We start from the raw sequence: 24,235 nt of genomic DNA, 5'->3' as shown, positions 1-24,235 counted from the left end.
CAGTATGTACAGTAGCTAAGATTCCACTAAAGGACGCAAATCTGTCATACTTTTGCATCTGTAAGGAACATTTTCTTTCTGGAAACTGCAACTAGTATCAAACTAGAAAAAAGGAATTCTTGTTCTTCCATTCTTTCTAATGAAAAAGGAATATAAAGTTGAATAAGTACAATAGTCAATTTGAATTCATTGAATATGACTATAATATGCACTTGGGACGAGAAATTTACCAGAAAACAGAGCAAAGATCACTAGTTGTACTGAATGATACAGTACTGTTTCTGTTGTTTCACTGCTACTTGGGTGACTCGGCTCCCAGAGATGGTTCAGCCTATAAACACAAACAGATAAACTTAATAGTAACAAACCTAGGAAAACAGTTATTGAAGGATGGATTTTCATGGATATAGGTTTTTTAATCACATCATTGTAAGATTTGGTCACACTCCAAATTGAACTGATTATGGCACACATCAGACTGCACCATGCCAATTCCTTCACCTTAAAGTAGTGCACAAATAGTAAAATATATTTGAATTACAGGTAGCTCTACTGTTCCGGTGAATGGGATATATGCATCGCATCGGAATGCCGCGTCGAGGAGTGGTCGGAGGTGGAGCCCACTGGTGCCATGGGCCACCACCCCCACCACCATATCGAATTAGCCCCATCCATGGCATCAGCATTGCACCAATCTCGACTCTGTTTCGACTGCTCCTCATATCCTTGGCACTGAGGTAAATCAAGTGGGAACCCACCACACAAAAACCTTCCCCTATTGAAGCCACGCGGATCCCAATCACCCCTCCATGGATGTATACATGGCTCATCAGAATATTCAATTTGATCCTGGCTAAGTGCACCAATAGTCACGTACGTGTGGCCAAGAGATTCTCGCACCCTCTATACTATAATGGAAATGTATCTGGACAGTGGCCCTCCAAGCGCCTATAAATACGAGACATGGTGCTACCTTATTGCTTAGGAGAAACACAAGAGCCTCTTGAAGCGTTCTTCCTCTATTCTCCTCTTCACTCCTCTTACCTTGAGTTTTCAACCTTTTTCTTTTTCTTAGACAACCCATTAAGCTAGAAAAAAATGGAGGGAAAAGGATGCCTAGGCAGTTTTTTTCAGAGGTGCAAGCCTTACATAGCAATGATCTCTCTGCAGTTCGGCTATGCCGGCATGAACATCATCACCAAAGTTTCCCTCAACCGTGGAATGAGTCACTATGTGCTAGTTGTCTATAGGCATGCTTTTGCTACTGCAGTTATAGCTCCTTTTGCTCTTGTCCTCGAAAGGTATTAATTATTATTATTATTGGAAAGGAGATAGATGGAGCTAGTTTCAGAGAGCTTAGTAGCGAATTCTAATTCATTCATGTTTGCTTCCCCACAGGAAAGTTAGGCCAAAGATTACCCTTCCAATTTTCCTGCAACTTTTTGTCTTGGGTCTCCTCGGGTTAGTGTTTGATTCTCGTTCAACAAGCATTATATCATCGAAGATCGCATTCTTTAAGATGAAAATTCTAAATGCTTGTTTGTTTTCGGATTTCACAGGCCTGTGATTGATCAAAACTTTTACTACGCTGGTCTTAAATTCACATCACCCACTTTCTCCTGTGCCATGAGCAACATGCTCCCAGCTATGACATTTGTCATGGCGGTTCTTTGCAGGTATGGGTCTACATTAATCTCTCGCTCTCCCTCTCTCTTGTGTTTTGAACTAGCTAGCACGGTGATGTAACATGGGGTGATGAATATATATAGGATGGAGAAGTTAGACATGAAGAAGTTTAGATGCCAAGCAAAGGTGGTGGGAACCGTGGTGACTGTGGCAGGGGCCATGTTGATGACATTATATAAGGGTCCTATTGTGGAGATGGTGTGGTCCAAGTACGTCCACCCTCACAATAGCAACGCAGCTGAAAACAGTGGAAGCAGTGACAAGGACTGGGTTAAGGGTTCAATTCTCCTGATCATTGCTACTTTTGCCTGGGCATCTTTCTTCATCCTACAGGTAAGGGAAGAACCAAAAAAAAACCAAAGAAAAATAACCACTTTTGTATTTAATTCAGGTTTTGCTGATTATCGAGAAATGCAAGTATCAATTGAATTTCTTGTAACTTTTATTGCCAGGCAATAACAATGAGGAGATACCAAGCTCACCTCTCACTCACATCGATTGTATGCTTTCTGGGCACACTACAATCCATTGCTGTTACATTTGTGATGGAGCACAGACCCTCTGCTTGGACCATTGGCTGGGATATGAACCTTCTTGCTGCTGCCTACGCTGTGAGTCCTTCCCTTTCTTGATCTCTTTCCCCTGTCTCTCTCAACTCAATCAAAAAAATTTGTATAATAGTTGGTTTTTTCATGTACAGGGTATAGTTTCTTCAAGCATTGCATACTATGTCCAAGGATTGGTCATGCAGAAAAGAGGACCCGTCTTTGTGACTGCTTTTAGCCCTCTTATGATGATCATTGTGGCCATCATGGGCTCTTTCATCCTTGCTGAAAAGATCTTTCTTGGAGGGTAATTTCCGCATCACTGAAAACATTATCTTAGTCCAATTTATTTTAAAAAAAATTTACTTAGTACTGGCTTTTTTCTATCCTTTTATGGCTTCAAATTTCCGAACTATTTTTAGCTTCATCATTATCACCCCACTTTATCTAAAGAAACAATTTTCCACTTTCACTCTTAACATTGACAGTATGGTATTTTTCTCATGACGTATCACTGTCAGAAGAGTATGCTGATGCCAGCAAACAACCAAACAAAAGAAGCAATTGGAACCCCAAATGAAGAAACCTCCCTACTTTATATCACTTTCATCCACCATTAATTAATTAACTGATCTTCCCCTACTTGTATCAGTGTCATCGGCGCAGTACTCATAGTGGCCGGACTTTACTCCGTTCTATGGGGCAAGTACAAGGAATTCAAAGAGAAGGAGGCCGAAACCATCCCAGAAGCTATAAAGGGTGCAGGAGAAAATGGTGGAATGAAGACTGTAATGGAAGAGACTGAAGAAGACAACGACATTGAAATGCAGAAAAGCCAAGCTAATAAGCTGTCTACACCAGCTGTAGCCGTGCAATCTGTGGAGGCACCAAAGGCCTAAGCATAGACAAGGAACCAAGAGAGAAAGAAAAGAGAGAAAAAGAGAGAAAGTAATAATAGTGCAAGTTGGCCGTGATCAACTGAATAGGGAGGGAAAGCAAGGCATTTTTGTACTTTCCAACTCACTGCTTCCTCCCTTTTTTTTTTTTTTTTTTTGTAAGTTTTAAATTGTGGTTGTTATCTTCATGTAAGCCGATATTTTGAAAATTTTAATGAAAAGAAATGAGGAGAATGCAGAATCTCTTTTTGTCTTAGAACTATTATTATGTGCCGTATTCTACTGAATAATTCCTTTGGTTTCCTTTGCACATGTGGCAGCACTGCTGACGTCTGATGCAGATTCCACTAACACGTATGGAGGTTGACCTTTCCATTTTCTAAAACACTAGTGGGTACGGCTCATGTGGGTGCAGACATGGAATCTCTTAACTAGAACTTATTAAAGCTTTTACGCCTCTTTTTCTTCTCCTGAATTTTAAGCGTCCCTTTAAAACCACGTGGCTAACTGGGAGATCATCAGGGCATCATGGAGACCCACCAGCAACGGTCAGGATTTTTCTAAACCATCAAACTGACAACAAAAACCATAATTAAGTTATAATGTATGATCCATGTTGAGTATGGTATCTTAAATAAGCTTCCTTGCACAACATGAACTCGATACTTGAAGTAGTGTGGAAGTGACCATGATACGTAGTACAAACCGTAAAGGTGTGAAAAGGAGAAGCAGGATGATAATGTTTTAATAGTTTAAATAAAAAAAAATGTATAAAAAAATTTAATATGATTTAATAATAATCAATGTAATCTCTATATTCACGATATCGGATAAATTCAAATAGATGGATTCTACACGATCCCAAGGCGAACTTACTGTCCAGCTCCTTTGTTCTTAATGAATTTATAAGTGAATATCGAAACTGTGATGTAACCTAAGGGATTGGAGAGACACACGGAATCTATTTATTTGATCTGATTTCTAATAAAGAGGATATATGACATCTATTTTAATTCCATTTTGTGAATGCAAAAGCCTGATTCGGTCGTTCCATTTCCAACACCGATGAGTGGCCAAGTTGATGTGTGTAGTTGTTATGGTGGCTTCCTCCTTCCTTTAATTCCTCGCTTCATACTTGTTTGTCTCACATCATCTTCAATTATGTTCCCGTGCCGTCACCATCGTACCATTAATCCAGGAATGCTGTAGTTGATTCCCATATCCGAGGTTCATGTCTTCTTGGATTTCCAAGGGCTTCAAGAATAATATCAGGGATTCTTGCCTGGAATCTTATACCCAAGCATTTTAATTCTTCTTACCGGGTTTACAACAAAATCAGTATAAACGGAATGAGATACCCAGCTTCTTTCCTTAATTAAATGTAGTAGAAGTTCCATGCATGAGAAGACTTTCACAATTAAAGAAAGGGAGGCATGTATCCGTTTGCCTACCGAGAAAACGAAGGAAAAGAGAGATAGGAATCTTAGTTTTTCCATTTTCCTTTGAACTTCGAAGAATAATTAGCAGGCAGAAAGTGTAAAATTCCTTTTCCCTTCCCAAATGTCTCAGGCAACAAAGAGATGCATGAGAATGTCAGAAAGCAAGCAAATGAATTTGTTGCATCACGGAATCACAAAAGTTGGTTAATTAGCAACATTTGGTAACAATTATCATAGATTAGGCACAGAACATTTCTAGGTTAATCTAGGAGCGGATGAAATGGGGAAGCCCCATGCCCAAGTCTCTTTCAAATATGAATTTTTGATAATATATGCCAACATCCACTATTGAAAGAGAAAAGAGATGGTAAGAATATTAGTTCCTACCTGTACAAGTGGACGTACTTATATGAGATCATATCATCATGGGGTTCTCGAATCGTATAAAAATATTAAAACTTTTTTTTTTCTCTTTAAAAAAAAAGGGATTTGATGGAGGATTTTCTTTCAAGCTAGACTTGATTGTGTTCTACTATTCCTTGTGATGGCTCCATGCGATACTTTAATGTACTGATACCATGCCATTGGATCATTTAATCAATTTCTGCAGTTAAGTCTATGCTTTTGTCTAAATTAGAAAACAATTTATTTAGAAGATGTTTTGTCTACGAACACTTAGAACTTAAAGTCAAATTCGCCTCAATTTTCTATTGTCGATTTTGATAATTGTATATAGGTGATTTTATGCTGTTGATGGTGGGATTAGGTGGCTGACAGATTGTGTCCAAGTTGATACTTGTTGATGAAGTCTTGTAGATGTTGTTAATGGATCCAATCGCTGGAGAGGCGTCCATTTTGATGGGTCAACAAAATTAAACATAAACGACAAACCAAAGAACCCTAGCTAGAGATCTAGTGACCCAATACCTAAAAAGGCACCCTCTCTCTCTATCTTTTGTGTCTTCTTTTTTCAAATTTCAAAACCATACAAGCCCTAGGGCTTAAAATACATAAAGAAAAGAACAAAATAAAGGGATAAACTTGATATATATCTGAAAATTAATGCTTCTAATTTATAAACACAGTGTATGATTTTCTTTAGCTAAATTCTAACATGAATATTAATCATTTTAATTACTAAGCTTTTTTTTGGGGGGTTCTTTGTAAGTACTTTACTGATATGAATCCAACAGAGACAAGGAAAAAAATGCGGCATTGTCAAAATCAGAATAACATGAAGGAAAGTTGGTACCAGATGAATGTTTGGAATATCGTATTGGATTGTTGAAATCTGAGGCCCACTACTTGGAACACTTACTATACATGGGTGCCCCAGCACCCACTACAAATTGTAATATCATAATGTAGTCACTTTCTTCCTTGAAAACTAGTACATATTCAACTTGCTTTTCTCAGCATACTTGGTCCATAAGGCATTACTCCCTCAGATATACAGTGTACTTCTAGGGTTTTAAAAATGAAGCATCCACCACACAACTTGCAATGTCTGCTGTCACTTTATTTGTCTATGAAAAAGATCTTAAAAATGAAGTCATAAGACTCATAACCAAACCCCAATATTATTTCAAACTAATCATTGAATAACAAAAAAAACGAAAAAAAAAAAAAAGGACCAATTAAAGAAACCCTGATTTGGTTCAAGAGAGATATGAAAGTGGGAGAACACTAGTGGATAGTGCAACTCAACTTCATCAAATGGATATATCATTACATGTGTGAACCCTAGAAGAAAACCATTTTTGTAGGATCCAACTCTAGTGACCCAAGAGATCACCAGTAGTTGGTGCATTATTCTTGAAACAAGCCATTGGATTACTTACGTATCGCTTTTGGATCCTCAGTGGTGCTTAAATTCTATGTCCTCCATTGTAAGGAAAAGCATGCATCTGTGGGAATGGATAATGACTACAGCAGAGATGCCACTTGAAACATGGTTAATCTGCATGGAAATCACTAGAATATGACTATGATTATATGTGCAACATCGATTCTCCACATAACTTCAAAATAACCCAATATCTGTTCTTCTACTTTGTTTCTAAGCACTCTTTGAGAGCCTTTGTCCTATTGCTAGGAGACACTCAACCAGGCCCAGAATCAATATTAGCGTCACCTTTCACCCTCCCCCACTACCTTCATACTTTATTCTTGTTTCCCATCATTATCATGCAGTGGGTAGGCAGTGTAATGTGACTTCTTTCTGCTTGGCCTATTTTTCATGGCACACAAATAATCCTCAAATTAAATAAAGCAACCTTTAGAAATTATCACAAAATGGAGAACAGAACGGCATCGTATCCTCGCCTAACGCTTTTAAAATTAAATCCCAAAAGAAGGTTTGGCATGACTTGGATTAAATCAATTGCTCCACCAAAAAACATGGTGACACATTGGGCTCAAGTGTGGAGTTAGGACATAAAAATCTATAATATGTCAAATAAATTTTCACACGTCTCTCTCTCTTTCTCTCATTCATTTTGTTTTCTCCCTCATAAAATAATAAGATTTGTTTTAAGATATCGAGATTCGACGCAGATGGGACTGCCCCTCCATCTCTAAGATTGGAGAGAGAAAAAGTTGATTAATAGTTGTTAAAAAGCAGAATCCCATTTTCATAATGCTCAAGAAAAGCTAGCTAGCCTTGGCATAATATTATCCATATATCATATGGTATGATGTCAACAGAGAGACAAAATCATGGGGTCTTATCATTATTCTTAGAAGCTGAATCACCTGAACAGTAGGCAACAACCCCAAATGTTTGTCAATGTTTATAAAGATCACATTCAAATACATTACATCACGTGCATATATAGTTGAATATTTCTTTAATTTCAGGGCATTAAGTGTTGGGAGAATTTTATAGATGCGAAAATGCGTTGGATTTGCAATAGCCTTTGAAAACATAATAATGCAAAAAGGGAAACTGTCGACTGCCCAATCCAACATTTGGATCATGGCTATGACCTAGCACACTAACTCGACCTCCATTTACAATATTCAAACTCCTTTCTCCATTAATTATACTAATTCATTTCATCATTAGGGGTTTGGAGAAGTTAAGTATGTGGCTCCATTAATTTACATATTTTCCGTGTGTGCATGAACAAGTAAAGCTCATGGAGTAATGGAGTTGATGGTTCGATTATGACTACAGAAGGACAAGGAAATTAATGCAGAAATAACGTGATGTTTATAACATTTGAAAAGGAAAATGTCTTTGTGGAAATCATAAGGCAACTTTCAAACCATGTGCGGAAGGCTTCCGAGTAACTTCCTTTTTCAAGAACCATGTTTCCTTTTGTATTGATATTATCCATCTTAAATTCAATAGATGTTTATGGTTTTAAAACATGTTTATACAATCAAGAAAAAATCACAACAAATATGACATTAGAAATCCCTTTTTCTTCCTTAATTAATCAATGTATAAAATCATAATAAATGATTAAAAAAATGGTAAAAATAATATTTTTTATTTATTTTTATCCTTTGTAGCATGGTGTCCATGTGTCGGTGGAAGTACTATGCTATGTTGATGAGCCCATCAAACTCCTGTACTAACCCCAAAGACATACAATGGTGTCAATCCTATCAAGCTCGAATACATGCAATTTGATCATTTACATGCTTACCGTCAAAACCTTGGTAATTACTGGGGACTCATCTATCCAGAAATCAGGACTAACCTTTATGTACTTTTTTGCCATTTCCAATCTGTAAGCTGAAGAAAAATTTTCTGTCCAAATATCCCAACAACCTAGCTCTGACCATGCAAGTTATTATGGGGCATTGGGCACATGAGTTATCCCCGTCAAGTGGAGATTGATATTCTCATAATTAGTTCACTATTAAGCCATGTGTGATAATGACTACTATTGCCCTCTAATTCACACAAGGTGTTTGGTCAATTTTGAAATCCATTCATCCCATGATTGAACATCTTATGATGCCATTTCCCTACTTCTCTTTTTATCTTTGAATTTAATATTTCTTGGCTCTCTCTCACTTGTGCCTCAAACAAAAATATATACATGTATACTGAAAACCTAGATGAATGACAAAGAGGTTTAATCAAACATGGTTAGTCTTTGACTTATAGCTAGGCTGAGAATATGCCCATAAACAAGATCTCCACAAAGGGAAGAATGCAAAAGTTGATACTCATTAATTGATTGAAAAACCTTGTCTATTCAGTAATGAAATGAGGATACGGATTTTGACTATTCACTAAATGAGTGTTTGAAGAACATGTACGAAGTTGACATTTCAATTTTGTTTTAGATTGGATATATCTATATATCTATATATATATATATATATACATATAGAGAGAGAGAGAGAGAGAGAGAGAGAAGCATGAATATCAACCATCATGATCATGGTTGTAAGAAAAATCTAAACCTCATAAAATTGATTATGACAAATAGGAAACTTTGAATTATCTATTCTGTACAAAAGGCAGACAAAAATTCATTCAAATGCAATGATAAAAATATCCATCTCATTTTCTGGATGGTTCCTAAAATGCTCCCTACACTATGTTTGACTTACCTCAGCAATATCATATTTAAGCATTCATGTAGGCTTACTTTATTATTATTATTATTATTATTATTTGTCCTCAGAACTACGGTATACCCGCACATTAGGGCTAGCAAGATTTGAACACAATGGAAATGGCCAACAGGGTTCCAAATTGAATTAATGACTCCAGAAAAATCTCATTTCAATGATTTCACAGATGGGGGAAAAGGCTAATAATGGAATATATGCGGAATGAAAGGGAAAAAAAGGGGGAGGAAATGGTCTGGGTAGCTAGCTAGTGGAGTAGCCACAATATCAAGCTTTGCATCGACGGGACATAAAAATCCCATATGGGGGTGGACAACAATATCTTTTCATGCACTCGAGGGACATGGAAAAATAGGGTTGGACAATCCACAAGACATGTTCCTGAGGGACTGATGTGGAGTGTGGAATGCCTTGTTTTCCACGTGAAACTCCGGTGGCTGTTGAACATGCATGCTCAGGCTGACCGCATTTTCCGACAGGATTGACGTGGGCCGGCCTGCTGAGACTGAAAACCATGGGGGTAGTACACATATGATCTCCGACACGCAGGTTCCAGTGCGATTCCCGTGTGCCCACTTGCGCCATTTGACAAGATTCTAAGGTTCCGGTGGGTGGGGTGGCGTCGGCTGGAGTTATTGCTGTAGGATTGTGCAATCAGATGTCGGTCGTGGAAATTAATTCAGGCGGAGTAAGACAACATGTTTAGATGTCTTTGTACTTGCAGCCTGCTGCAATCTGCAAGTGTATGCAATTAAAGACACAAAAATCTGGCTTTGTGGGAGTTTAGGTTACTCAAGTACATAACCATAATGCTGAATTTAATGAAGAATGCATACATAAACACGCAAAATCATTCACCTGTTTTCTATTTCGTAGCATCATGAGCAGAACATTGCGACCGAAAGGCATCTTAAATTTGTTTTAAAATATAATATTTTTTCAAAATAATTTTGTTTTCAGGAAAGGGTTTGTCAAACTATTTTTCAATAATGGTTTCCAATTGGCCCTCTTATTCTTTATTTTATGCTTTTGCGCTCCCAAGAGCCCAAGCTCTAACCTCACTTGGACATATAAAAGGCCCGCCCTTGTCAGCCTGTAGCCCTGCCCCGAACCCTTCCTAGCCCCAAGCATTTTAGGCTGGGCCTGTCTTAACCTAATGGCCCGAGAGGGAACTCCAAAGGCCCAATGATTTTTAAGGACACAAGGCTCTTAGAGCCTAGCTTGACAACCAAGGGTGGTCTGGGCCTAGGCTCCTCCAGGGCCAACCCCCGCTTTAAACACAACCCACAATTTTCCAGGCCCTCTAGCCCTCCCATCATCCATCATCAAAGCTAAAGCCATAATTCCATCATCACCCGTGTCATTTCTCATGCTGTTAATTTAACTCTTGATCAGCTTCAAACACTTCACTTCTAAACAACGATATCCCATGTATCCCACATGCTATTTTCCTTCTTAATAAATATGGTAAACAAACCTCATAGTTGAAATGGCACAACTACCCTTGTTTTCCAAAGTTTGCCTCAAGGGAGATAAATAGTTCATGTGTTAGGATAGAGTATTTACAAATATGGCATGATGTAACAAATTTAGAATTCATTATTAATTTAGTGTTATTCCAATGTCATTTTTATCGATCCTTATTTCATGCATTATACTTTATGAGCATTATGACATAACATCTATTGCATTATACATGAATTGAGTGTATTAGAAGTTGCACAGAATATCCAATTCATGGGTTTCTTGCAAGTAGATGATTTGTCTACAACCAATTTGTAGACTTAGGTAATTTATTAGAGGTTATAGTACACCACCTCCTAATTAAAAGTATGACTGGTCTTTGTCATCAAGATAGATCTTATGGAGAGTGCATTAGTGTATATGGTTACACATTATATAAAACCTATAGTGAGTTGTAACATAATGCTATTGGGCAGTTATGATTTCATCAAACTGCTATATTGTATTATCTCTCAATCTTGAGAGAATATTGAACTTGTGTCAAAGTCAGTAGTGACTTTGACTTAAGAGTGAGATACTAAAGTAATCATATATTTCATATGAATTGTGTCATTGTTGATGGAAACTAGTAACAGTAGGTATTCTCAATTGAGACCTAGGTATCTCATGAACTTTGACATAGTATGTCATCTTGGGTAATTCTAAAAATGTGTGATTATGAAATCTATGCGTCCATAGTAATTTCTTTAGTGGAATTTGACATGTTCTTAGTGAGTTAGAGTATAACATTTGATCACATAATAGGAAAATTTGTAACTCAAGGATGATTGAGGTAGTTTTGAAAGATTAATAGTTTTCACCTTGTTAGATTACGAACAACCAATTCATAGGGAGACTCTATACAGTGGATAGCAAGTCACAAACTTGATCACTTGGTATTTCATTGTAATACTCACAAGGTATTGAAGTACAATTGACTCTTTATAGTAAGATATCGAGTCAACTTCAGAATTGGATTTTGAGGGGGTTAATACTTTCATACGAGTCTCAATTGCCCTATTTAAGCTCATATTCCTTGATGACATGATTTATGAGGATTGAATAGGTTTTTAGTTTACTTATGTGCATAAGGGTATTTTGGTAATTATGCAAGTTGGACAAGGGTAAGTAAACTGTATCTCTGGATTGAACCAATTAATTAATTGGAGACCTATTAAGTTAATTAATCAATTAACAACATTTTTGTGTCAAATTAAATGACACAAGCCTATAATAGACTCAAATCACTTAAGCTCAATAGGAGACCTATAAATACTCCTATTAAGGGGTTAGAGTTTCAATCTTGTTATCTCTTCCTTTAGTTGAAAGAAAGAACCCTAGTCTCCAACATTGAGATCTCCACTATCTCAATGCCTAGACTTAAGGAGTCATCAAGTGGAAGACGATTGAGTTTACGAGATCTTGTACACCTATGGAGCTTTATACATTGATAAGAATCAATTTGAGAATGTTTGGATCACAGGTATGCGAGTATTCTCTAGATTTTTGGTAAGTTTTTAATTTTTGAACATCATTGATTTCATTATATGATAGATTTGGAGAGTCTAGGACAAGATTACATGAACCCTAATATGGGAATGGAGTAATATGGGGTTCTCCAACAATGTGGTCATTGGGCAATGAGTTATTGGGCTCACCAACCAATCAACCCGATCCAAGAGTTTATTTACTAACATTATTCTAAAAGAAAATTATTTTCTAAAACAAATTTGAGCTTTATTAAGATGTTTTTTATAGAGCATTTTAAAAATAATTAAAAATATGAAGAATACTATAGGAATATACTTAGTCATCATATATACTAGATTATCCTTTGTAGGGATTTTTTTTCACTACAACAACACCTTGTGTAATCATATCCCTAATAAAATACATTCTAACATCAATATGTCCAGTCCTCTCATATAATATATGTTTTTTAGTCAAATATATGATACTTTAGCTATCAAAATGTACAACAATCAACTCTTATTGTAAGCCTAAATCATCAACCAAACTTTTAAGTTAAATACTTTTTTCACTACTTTGGTTGTCATGTATTTTGCTTCAGTTATTGACAACACAACCGGAGATTGCAAGGTTATTTTCTAACTAATAACACTACCACATAAAGCAAATACATATCCTATTAGAGACTTTCTTCTATCCAGATCTCTAGTAAAGTTAGAATCAACATAATAAATAATTGTCTTAGAGATGTTATTACTTTGATCATATACTAAGCCAACATGTAATGTTATTTTCAAATATTTAAATATCCATTTCACTGCTTACCAATAGATTTTTCTAAGGGGATATATATATCTACTCACCATAATATCTGCATTTGAAATATCTAATCTAGTGCAAGTCATAGTATACATAATATTTCCAACTGCACTAGCATAAAGAACATGTAACATGTGCTCCCCTTCTTCCTCGGTTTTTGATATAAAACACTTGAAAGTTTGAAGTGAGTTGTTAATGGAGTACTCACTGGTTTTCAACCTTGCATTTCAAAGTGTTCCAATACTTTCTCAATTTACTTTTTATGTGATAAGCACAATTTCCCTACTTCTTGATCTCCATGAATATACATACCCAATATTTTCTTCTCAATTCCAAAGTCTTTCATTTCAAACTTTCCTGTAAATCGAGTTTTCAACATGTTAATCTTAACATTCTTATAGTTGTAGTTGACAACAAAATTTCAACATTTAATTAATCAATGTATCAAATGAATAAAAATATATCATAATATATGTACATCAAATAATCACGCTGGATTACCCAAAAAAAGAAGTGAAAATATCCATGAATTGGATAATCTAATTTCTATAAATGATATCTAACCAAAAGACAAACTTCAAATTTATAAGTAATCAATTTATAGGACAAAGTTCTGATTTCTTAATTATCAATTTTATTACAAGATACAATCTTAATTTAAATTTTTAATTTTATACAAGTAAATTTATAGTGTAAAAATTTTACTTTATTAACATTAATTTTATACAAGTTAAATTACAATCGCGATTTTATTAATATCAGTTTCATTCTCAATACAAAAAATCAGTGCATGAAATAGATATTTAACTCAATTATTGTAACTTTAAAAAATTAAACTGTGAAATAAATTTCTGATTTTATTAACATCAATTTACAAAAATCAACATATGAACTAAAATTCTTATTTAGTTAGTATCAACTTTGTAGAATCAACTGGTGCAATAAATTTCTGATTTTATTATTAATATCAAGAAAATCAATTTTGACTTTATTAGTATCATTTTCATGTACCAAACACTTCTTTAATCTTTTGGTTCACCATTTGTCTAGTATTTTAGAAACTTCACCACAATTTTAATGTGAAGCATATTTGAAATCATAGCTTAAATTTTTTATTATCATTTTTTTATATCATATAATTTATTGATTTTAAATTTATTATTATTTTTTTTAACTTAATTTTTTCTTTTTATTTTCTTTTTTTTGTATTTTTCTTTTTCGGATAATCAATCATAGCCTAAATTTTAAAAATTGTTGTAATTTTTTTAAAAAGAAATTATACTTCATATTTTCAAAAAATGTAGTTGATTCTTTCCTACGAATCTGCATTCGTGTCCCTCATCAAATAACCCAAAGCAATAATATCTCAACCGAAAAACATCAAAAGGAGGGAAATAAACGGCTTATCCTCGACTGAATATCCTTCATTCCATCTCTCTCCCACAAGTCTTCCATGGAATCTGAAGCTAGACCCGATACGGATATCGGGTCCCAGGGATTAAGAAAACGGATTCTCCAGATGGGACATTCATGGCTAACTCCATTCCCTGGTGACGAAGTCCAAGGCACGATTTTTACTCCCATTCTTTTTCGATAACCCTCTGTTTGGATGGCGAGGAAAAAGGAGTAGAATTTCATGTTTTTCTGTTGTCTTTGTTCCTTAAAAATGGAAATTCAACTCATACCGAGTAATTGTATTAGATAATAGTTATGTTGAGTTCTTTTCCTTCTCGAAAAATTAACAAAAAGGGACTCAACTTTTGAATTGCTTTTTCTTTCTTGTATTTTCTCAGCAACCAATCTGCAAGCACCATAGTTCTAATGCAATTTTCATATCTCAGTTCATTACAGTGGGCGCGTTGAGGGTGGGGCATATTTTGATTCCAGCCGCGATAGAGGAGCTCCATTCTGGTTCAAATTAGGCCAATGTATGATATCCAACTACCCACCACATTTTCAAATGTGTGGTTACTTTTTGCCAAATGGTTTTCAACATTTTCTTGAATTATCTTCCATTTCCCTTCTCAAAATTTCCCCAATTATATAAAACTTGGCTTCAGAAATGACTTGTAGTGATGTTTGGATGAAGTTCTCTACTTGTTACATTGCATATTTGTTATTCCAGGTTTTGCCAATGTGCCCCTGAGGTTCTGATATCATTTTGAATTGGGATTTCAGGTGAAGTTATCAAAGGATGGGAAGAGGGGGTTGCCACGATGAAGAAGGGTGAGAGGGCAATTTTTACAATACCACCAGATTTGGCCTATGGAGAGACTGGTTTACCACCTCTTATTCCTCCCAATTCAACACTCATTTATGATATTGAAATGCTGTCTTGGAATACCATCAGAGACTTAACTGGTGATGGAGGAATATTGAAGAAGATAATGACAGAGGGCGAGGGATGGGCCACTCCTAAGGATGGAGATGAAGTTTTAGGTAACAGAGTGATCTCTAAGCATTTAGGTGGCCCATGCAATCAATCCATTTCTTCGTATAAAGCATGTTAACTGTCATATAGCTTGCATTTTAGATGGTGCCAGTTACTCCCGCGATTGAAATGCAATCAATTCATTTAATCATTATCTTAGTGTCTATGTAACAACTCGCTTTTTCCCATGTAGAGATCATCGGTTCTACGCTCAATAGGCCCTCATGGCTTTAAAACACATTTACATGGACAATAAGTTAGCATCCTAAAACCGGTTTAACATTTAAGAAAGTCCAAATGATTCAGTATTATTTTGTTACTGTCAAGATGTAAAATTAAAAGTGAAACAGGGAAAAACAATTCTTTGAAGTTAGATTTTTGTGAATAAACACTTTTCAGTCAATGTATGATGCAGTACCACATGAAGCAAACACCTATTATGGGATCTCTCATGCACAAATCAAGCTTTGGGTATAACACTTGGTAGCTCTGAGCATTTGAAAATGATCTGTGTTTTGGTGCTATAGAAAATTACATTTACTAGTCAGATTTTGTCACTCCCTTGATTGCTCAACCAATCATCTAGGAAAATTTCTGTTCTGATCGGATTTTGATGTTGTCAATAGGTTAGATTTGTGGACAACTAGACTCCTGAACCAAACTTAACTAGCCAATGTGTGCAAATTTAAAAATATTTAGGATGGTCAAATTAACTGGAAAAGCCTTTTGGAGTGGCTCAGATTTTTGCCATGTGTTGAAAATTTTGAATTGCTTGTTTTATAATGGGAAACTTTTTCTTTCTTTGTAGTTAAGTATGAGGTAAGGCTCGAGAATGGAACAGAAGTCTCCAAGTGTGATGAGGGTTCGGAATTTCATTTAGGAGATGGTAAGTTAAACTTGCTTATAATATCCTGTTGAATTGGATTACATCAAGGAATTTAGTATTGCTTATAAATGAGTTTTGGAAAAGTTTTAACATTTTTAGATATTCTCAATGATCAGATTTGCCTTGTCCGGCTATAAGCAAAGCAGTAAAGACAATGAGGAGGGGTGAGAAAGCAGAGCTATCAGTGAGGTTCTCTTGTAAGTAGTAGGAATTACTCACTACCTCCAAATCAGCAACTAAGTAACACTATTTCATTTAAACCTTCTTCCTTCTTTATGATTTTTCCCACTTTACTGAGACCCCTTAGGCCCTTATAATCAAACTTGCTCTTGGCAGATGGTTTCAAACAAATTGGAAATGAAGTTACTAGAACAGATGGTGCTATTCCACCCAATTCAAATTTAATCATTTGTCTTGAACTGATATCATGGAAAAGCGTTATTGATATCATGGGAGACAAGAAGGTGCTTAAGAAGATCATGAAAGTTGGTGAAGGCTTTGACCGTCCTAGTGAAGGATCCCTTGCAAAGGGTAACTTCTCAATAACATTTTATAATTGCAATATTCTACCTTTGAGGTTTAAAAGTTTTAGTTGTTTTTCCAGATTTCTTATCAAAATTAATGTCAACCTGAAGTTTCTTGAAGCCTGAAGTGTATTTCTGTCTTCAGTGGCATACATTGGTAAACTTGAAAATGGAACTGTTTTTGAGAGGAAGGGGTCCAGAGAAGAACCTTTGGAGTTATTATGTTTTGAAGGTATTTTATGTTTCTTCATTATCTTCTTTTTGTGATCAGGGACCATTTTTCCAACTTGTGTCACCTTGAAATGTTTTGTTTTAGAACAAATCAATGAAGGTTTAGACAGAGCAATCATGACAATGCGAAAAGGAGAGCAGGCACTCGTTACCATCCAAGCAGATGGCCATGAAGTTTCAGGAATGGTGTCCGCAAATTCACTGCATCATTATGAAGTCGAGTTGATAGACTTCACTAAGGTTTTCTGTTCTCAAATCTTTTCAGTTACTCTCCAAAAATGGAGTTGTCACAATGTTGGGAATCTTGGTTCATGCATATTCCTTTTGCACACCAAGTACTTTATTTGGAGTCATCAGATCGTCAATTTTCAAAAAATATGGACTATAAAAATTGGCATGACATAAATTTATTCTGTTCAGTTTGCTTGTTATGATAGTTCTTTCCACTCTACAGGAGAGACCCTTTTGGAAGATGGAAAATCATGAGAAACTAGAAGCTTGTGAGAGGAAGAAGCATGATGGGAATATGCTGTTCAAGGCTGGGAAATTTTGGCATGCCTCCAAGAAATATGAGAAGGAAATTTACCTAGAATGAGTAATTTTTTTAACAAGGGGTTCATAATGCTATGAGAAAACTTGGACATTCTAAACTGAATAAGTTGTTTTAACTAATGTTTGCAGGCTGAGAAGTATATTGAGTTTGATCACTCTTTCACTGATGAAGAGAAGGTCCAGGCAAATGCCTTGCGGATATCTTGTAATTTGAACAATGCAGCCTGCAAACTTAAACTGGGCGAGTATCTTGAAGCTTCAAAACAATGCACAAAGGTGCCTCTCTCTCAGTATGAGTATACATTTATATAGCATATGCTTGATGCCATCTACTAGACAAGCTTGGCCATGTGTGTTGTAAATTGTGTTTGTGGCCCGCCTTTTAGTTCTAGGCAGCTCACCTTTCTACAATTCTGCATGTCAAAACTTGGCTTGATTTGAGCATCAAAGCTGTTGAATTAGGTATGTTGTGCTTGCAATGTGGACCCAAGCCCAAAAATGCCATACTTGCTATGCTGATTTAAGCAAGAAGACTTGGGTGGCTGGACTGATTCAGGGGATATGATGCCTTCGCCCAAAAGGGGAAGTCTTCCTACCCCCAAAAGACTAACTTAAGCAGATGGATCTTTTAACTAAAATCTGGTTGATCCATGCATCATTACTGTTGATCCATGCATCATTACTGTTGATATGAACACTTGTTTGTGGAATAGATGATAACATTTGGTACAGGACAGATTCTGATCCTGGCACAAAGACTATTTGGGAAATGACAATGATATGTATATCAGCTGGACTTTTAGAAGGACAACAAAAAATGGGCCTGCCTTTCCCAGAAGATGAGGCCCAATTGTCCAAACAAGCATTAGGTTTCCCTCCATGAAATCACATACAGCAAACTTATCTACATGTGAAGAACATTAAAACACCAACCAGCCACCCCAGTGGCCCCCCTCCATTTACTCCAACCCTCCACCCACCCTAAACTAAAAGCTTCTTTTGACCATTCAAATTCTGCTTCAACCCGTTAATTAGTCATGCTTTCCCCGAGTCTCAGAAAAATATTCGTACATTTATTTCATACTTTCGTGCATGACAGGTCCTAGAACTTGATCCTTCTAATATCAAGGCTCTATACAGACGATCCCAATCATATCTAAGAATATCCGAGTTGGAAAAGGCAGAGGCTGACATTCGGAGAGCTCTGACCATTGATCCAAGTAACAGGTACGTGTCCCACACGATTTAGTTTCTTCCACCATTATTTGTTTCTCAATATTCAAGTCCTTGCTGAGATAAAAAAAACTTAAGAAATTAATTCCATGGAAATATTTTTTTTGAATATGTAGAGATGTGAAACTTGTGTACAAGGAGCTGCAAGTAAAACAGAAGGAGTACATTAGACACCAGACTCAGATTTTCAGCACCATGCTTTCGAGGATGGGTTAGAAACATGGAGTTAGTAATCTAATCATCTCAACCATCTGGACAATTTCTTTGACCGTACCAATCGGAACAAATTCTAGACTGAAGGCTCAGTGCTTCTCAATACATATCAGATGGTTCACCTTATTCATTAAAATCATCAACACACATTTCAAGAGATTATTAGATGTATGTGTGTGGAACATGTATGCGGTATTTGGGTATCTAAGACAGAATGAAAGACAAATAGCCAAGCTGCCATGAAAGGGGGTTAGTTTCGCTTTGCTGTGTGAGCCCTTCCTTAATTAATGCATTTTTTGGCATGCGCACCAGAGTAGTGTACTGCTGGTAAGCCCAAACTTCAAAGAGAGAATGACAGCCTACCAAGAAGATGCAGAAAATGGTTGATCTTTTGATGCTACTATATCACCTGCGGTGGGATGCACATGCCTCAGCCGCCTCCATGTTGTGTCAGGAGAACTGCCCATGTTTACTTTCCATTTCCTATACTTGTGTCGGATTGCTCCCAAAAATTTTTATAATCAAATAAGTGTAATATTCCATATACATTTATTGGATTTTAAAAGGTAAAAATTGTGAAGTATCTAATAATTTGAATCATGAGAAGACTGGCGGATAAGAAGACCATAGCCCACAAGGGTTTTGTACCACAAAAAGGAACTACAGCATAGGATTGACCCCAATTCTAAAATGCACTTCACTGTTCAATATCTTATACGCACTTATTAATTTTGAAAGATGAAAAAAAGATCAGAATTCGTGGCACAAGAGAAGTTGGGCGTGTAGATAACCCCTGTAACAACAATGTTAGGGCATTGATTTAGTCAGCTTGTCGTCACACAAGAGAATGGTGAGGTTGGTAATCTAGGCTAAGCGGCCCTGGCCCAATGATCCCCCCACGAAACCCATTTATCAAGTCTTACCAACCCCCACCCAACATCAAGGGCCCCACTGTACATATATCGTCTTCGACTCTCCACCACACCTACTACCTACCCACCACCACCACCCGCTTCACTCAATCCTCCTCCAACACCACACCACCACCGCCCAATTCCCAATCCTCCACCTCATTTTCAATACAAATATAATTTTAGTTTAAAAAAAAATATATAAAAAATCTGTCCATTTAATTGTGTTATTATCCCTGAAAGGGGTTTCAAAAAAAAAAAGGTGAATTTTAAAATGAACTAAATAATGATTGGAGGGCAAGCAAACAAGTTGGTATATTATGGTGAGAGTCTAACAACCCCTTCTTCTATCCAGTGGATCCAAACAGGAAAGAAAAAAAAGGGTGAGAGAAAGGAGTCGGTCTAGAAAAAAGGGCAAAAAAAAAATCCATTTTCACTGTTTTGAGTGGTGGAGTGACTCTCATGTTTCTTGAAAACTGCATCCCCTTGCCGCTTTGTTAAAAAAATGATTTCCTCTTTTTTTAATGAAGAAAAAAAATTACATCATGCCCATGGGGCTATACATACACATAGCACTGGTACTATATTTTCCCATGGCAGGCTTTATTAAGGCTGAAATTTCAACAATTTTTTTGTACGATCTACCTTTGTCTGTAAATTATTTTGTCGCTGCTGGTTGGTAAAGGTTATTTTGGTAGATTCACACTGGCTAGTTCCAATTTGAAGCGACCCACCTCTCCAAGGGTACTAGACTTTTCTGGAATTTTGCTATGTGATAAATAGTTAAGACAATAATTCAATTGTTTGAACTATTTTTTTTATAATTAATCATAAAAATACAGTCTTATATAAGAGTAAAGATAGTTACGTATATAGTGAAAGGAAAAAGTACATCAAATTGGGCATGGGTTCATAATTATGAGCCTATATTATGGCAATAAATTGGTAATAATAAAAATTAAAGCTGTCCGGGAAAACTTAGAAAAAAAAAAGTTGTCTCGACTCACCTCACCAACCCCCAAACCCTCCCATCTCCTCCCACGCGCCACCACTCTATGACTGGCGCTGGCCCCACCATGTCTCATGCTAGATCACGTAGAAGGGTCCATCCACCAACTCCCTCATCAGTACTCTATATCAACCTCCCTCCGACCCTCTGTTTTGTAGAAAAGTTACCCACTTACCACTCCCTCCACCCCTCCCTCCAATGGCTCTCCTTCTGGTTCTTATCTCAATCACAGCCATCTTCCTCGCTTACAAGCTCTACCAGCGCCTCAGATTCAAGCTCCCCCCGGGCCCACACCCCTGGCCCATCGTCGGAAACCTCTACGACATCAAGCCGGTGAGGTTCCGGTGCTTTGCGGAGTGGTCACAGGCCTATGGCCCCATCATATCGGTGTGGTTCGGGTCAACCCTGAACGTCATAGTTTCAAATTCAGAGCTGGCAAAGGAGGCTCTGAAGGAGAAAGATCAGCAACTGGCTGATAGGCACAGGAGCAGATCCGCTGCTAAATTCAGCAGAGACGGGAAGGACCTGATATGGGCCGACTATGGACCTCACTACGTCAAGGTCCGAAAGGTGTGCACCCTTGAGCTCTTCTCTCCCAAGAGGCTTGAAGCTCTCAGACCCATCAGAGAAGATGAAGTGACAGCCATGGTTGAATCCATTTTCAAAGATGTCACCAATCCTGGTACGTGTCCTTGTGTGCTTTCCATTGAATTTTTCAGTGCCATCATTTTATCTTTTTATGGATCAGGGTCCGATTCTATCTGTGGGGAACGAACATTCGTTTATTTAATTAATATAGATAAATAAGTAATTACATAAAAACCTTCATTTTTCTGTATCAGATGCAGACGATTTATTTGGGTAATTTATGGTTACTACTTACTAGTCACTTTATCCTGTTAGGGTAATGAATCATTGAATCGTGAATCATGGGTACCTCTGTTCCATAAGATGTTTCATTAAATCATGGGTACCTTAATGTCACAATCTAGTTAGAAAATTTTGATAATTGTTTGAAAAAACCAAATAATTACTGTGACTATTTATTAAAGATCATATTTAGTACTTCCGAGTTGAATAGTCAATCAGTAAAAGAAAAAAAACTGGAAAGGTCCACTCAAAAGTCAACAAAGAGGTTAAAGCTAATATAAGAAAAAACACGCTTTCTGCTACGAAACGTGTAGAGCTGTAGTGATAGTCTAGAGTAAGTCTTATATTAATATTAATGTGAAGAAACAAAAACACTTTCATCTTAAGATTGGATTCGGTGGTGGGGTTTGTTCTAAAGTTGAACATTTTGTTTTTCGTGATAATTATTAAAAAATTAAAAATTCTTGTGCATTTATGAAGAGTATTGCAGGCGGGGTAAGATCTAAGAAGATAAGTTTGGTAAATGGTTGGAAATCGGCCGCGACGTGCTCTGCTCTATTCATGATGATGTTGTCATTTTCAGATTTTAATTGATCAATTAATTATTATTTTGGCAGTTGAAGTGGGTGAAAACTTGAAATACATGACAATCTCCTCCCTCCCACCACTTTGAAATACATGGTTACTTGCAAGGAGAATGTTGGTCCATTTTTATAATTGTTATTTTAATATAAGATAAATCCTCAGCTGGTGTTTAAAGTCAGGTATAATGGGTTTCATGTGATAGGAAGGTGGATATATTAAAAAAGTTTCTGCCTTGTTGGGTTGAATTGGTGATTGCATTTTACTTTCAGTGGGGGTATACCTAATTATTGGGTGTCCATCGTTTTCAAAGTATTGGTTTTTTGTTCTTACTCGCTGATAGATGTTTTCTGCTATGAAGATGGATGTTTTTGCTATTCAATACAATTGTTACACCCGCAAGTGGTTGATTAATTTGATGTCGAAATTATTTATTAAGGCGGAGTCTATCCGATGATGGCTGAATGGTTTAATTAGTGTATGTGCAGAAAATCTTGGGAAGAGCATATTGTTGAAGAAGTATTTGGGAGCAGTGGCGTTCAATAACATTACAAGACTGGCATTTGGGAAAAGGTTTATGAATTCGGAGGGTGTGATCGACGAGCAGGGTTTGGAATTCAAGGCCATTGTGGCCAATGGGCTAAAGCTCGGTGCATCACTAGCCATGGCCGAGCACATCCCATGGCTTCGCTGGATGTTTCCCCTTGAGGAAGAAGCGTTTGCCAAGCACGGTGCGCGTCGCGACCGACTCACTAGAGCCATCATGGAAGAGCACACCCTTGCCCGCGAGAAGAGCGGTGGTGCCAAGCAGCATTTTGTGGATGCTTTGCTCACTCTCCAAGATAAATATGATCTAAGTGAGGACACCATTATTGGGCTGCTTTGGGTGAGTAGATTTATAAATATTTATTGTTATATTTAAATGCAAGAAAAATAGTTTTTGGGGATTTTGATTTTATTGTTTAATGTAGGATATGATTACTGCCGGCATGGACACAACTGCTATTTCAGTTGAATGGGCCATGGCCGAGCTGATCAAGAACCCTAGGGTCCAACAAAAGGTTCAAGCAGAGTTAGACCATGTAATTGGGCTGGACCGCGTCATGAGCGAATCTGACTTCTCCAACCTCCCTTACCTACAATCTGTAGCCAAGGAGGCACTGAGGCTGCACCCTCCAACCCCATTGATGCTCCCCCATCGGGCCAATGCCAATGTTAAGATCGGTGGCTATGACATTCCAAAGGGATCCAATGTTCATGTAAATGTATGGGCTGTGGCACGTGATCCAGCGGTGTGGAAAGATCCAGAAGAGTTCCGACCCGAACGGTTCCTGGAGGAGGATGTTGATATGAAGGGTCATGATTTTAGGCTACTGCCTTTTGGTGCTGGGAGACGTGTGTGCCCAGGTGCACAACTTGGTATCAATTTGGTTACGTCAATGTTGGGTCACCTACTGCACCATTTTAACTGGGCTCCACCCGAGGGGGTTAACCCAGAGGATCTGGACATGTCGGAGAACCCTGGATTGGTCAGTTACATGAGGACTCCGCTACAGGCTATTCCTACTTCAAGGTTACCTGCAAGCTTATACAAAAGGATGGCTGTGGATATTTAATTTTTAAGATGTTGGATTCTCCTTTTAAGCTTTTGGATTACTTTGAATGAGATTGTAAAATGTTCGATGACCCTAATGGGAAAATAGGGATCAAATAAAAAAGACACCGTGTTCTATGAGTTTGATCATTCGTATTTACCTATTAGTTAAAATCTTCTTCGTCATATTCTATTTGTTAATATTAATATTAGATTTTTTTTTTAAATATCATTATCCAAATTAA

General features: G+C 36.9%; 3 protein-coding genes across 3 annotated transcripts; all 3 read left to right on the top strand.

Moving 5' to 3' along the window:
- The first annotated feature begins 966 nt into the window (after positions 1-966).
- LOC100241372 (WAT1-related protein At5g07050) lies at positions 967-3,386 on the top strand. Its single transcript, XM_002283312.4, has 7 exons — positions 967-1,301; positions 1,399-1,461; positions 1,560-1,676; positions 1,770-2,019; positions 2,139-2,297; positions 2,387-2,538; positions 2,884-3,386. The coding sequence occupies exons 1-7, from the start codon at positions 1,099-1,101 to the stop codon at positions 3,128-3,130; spliced, it is 1,191 nt and encodes a 396-aa protein (XP_002283348.1). The 5' UTR covers positions 967-1,098; the 3' UTR covers positions 3,131-3,386.
- Positions 3,387-14,326: 10,940 nt separating this feature from the next.
- On the top strand, positions 14,327-19,624 carry LOC100251687 (70 kDa peptidyl-prolyl isomerase). Its single transcript, XM_059739000.1, has 12 exons — positions 14,327-14,519; positions 14,796-14,882; positions 15,133-15,393; positions 16,194-16,271; positions 16,388-16,468; positions 16,608-16,802; positions 16,941-17,027; positions 17,112-17,266; positions 17,481-17,604; positions 17,709-17,854; positions 18,678-18,805; positions 18,928-19,624. Exons 1-12 carry the CDS (start codon positions 14,408-14,410, stop codon positions 19,025-19,027), a joined length of 1,554 nt encoding a protein of 517 aa, XP_059594983.1. The 5' UTR covers positions 14,327-14,407; the 3' UTR covers positions 19,028-19,624.
- Positions 19,625-21,069: 1,445 nt separating this feature from the next.
- On the top strand, positions 21,070-24,140 carry LOC100263633 (cytochrome P450 98A2). The gene is made up of 3 exons (XM_002283302.4): positions 21,070-21,626; positions 22,885-23,282; positions 23,368-24,140. Exons 1-3 carry the CDS (start codon positions 21,143-21,145, stop codon positions 24,010-24,012), a joined length of 1,527 nt encoding a protein of 508 aa, XP_002283338.1. The 5' UTR covers positions 21,070-21,142; the 3' UTR covers positions 24,013-24,140.
- The last annotated feature ends 95 nt before the right edge of the window (positions 24,141-24,235 follow it).

Source organism: Vitis vinifera, chromosome 8 (assembly GCF_030704535.1).
Source record: "Vitis vinifera cultivar Pinot Noir 40024 chromosome 8, ASM3070453v1".
In the NCBI taxonomy this organism is placed as follows: domain Eukaryota; kingdom Viridiplantae; phylum Streptophyta; class Magnoliopsida; order Vitales; family Vitaceae; genus Vitis; species Vitis vinifera.
The sequence above is the reverse complement of the archived record's forward strand: the minus strand, read 5'-3'. Positions and strand labels throughout refer to the sequence as shown.

Coding starts and splice junctions, on each gene's coding strand:
- LOC100241372 (XM_002283312.4), top strand. CDS start 1,099: ATGGAGGGAAAAGGATGCCTAGGCAGTTTTTTTCAGAGGTGCAAGCCT. Junction 1,462..1,559: donor TTTGTCTTGGGTCTCCTCGG/GTTAGTGTTTGA, acceptor CGGATTTCACAG/GCCTGTGATTGATCAAAACT. Junction 2,298..2,386: donor TTCTTGCTGCTGCCTACGCT/GTGAGTCCTTCC, acceptor TTTCATGTACAG/GGTATAGTTTCTTCAAGCAT.
- LOC100251687 (XM_059739000.1), top strand. CDS start 14,408: ATGGAATCTGAAGCTAGACCCGATACGGATATCGGGTCCCAGGGATTA. Junction 17,267..17,480: donor AGTTGATAGACTTCACTAAG/GTTTTCTGTTCT, acceptor TCCACTCTACAG/GAGAGACCCTTTTGGAAGAT. Junction 17,855..18,677: donor CTTCAAAACAATGCACAAAG/GTGCCTCTCTCT, acceptor CGTGCATGACAG/GTCCTAGAACTTGATCCTTC.
- LOC100263633 (XM_002283302.4), top strand. CDS start 21,143: ATGGCTCTCCTTCTGGTTCTTATCTCAATCACAGCCATCTTCCTCGCT. Junction 21,627..22,884: donor CAAAGATGTCACCAATCCTG/GTACGTGTCCTT, acceptor GTGTATGTGCAG/AAAATCTTGGGAAGAGCATA. Junction 23,283..23,367: donor CCATTATTGGGCTGCTTTGG/GTGAGTAGATTT, acceptor TGTTTAATGTAG/GATATGATTACTGCCGGCAT.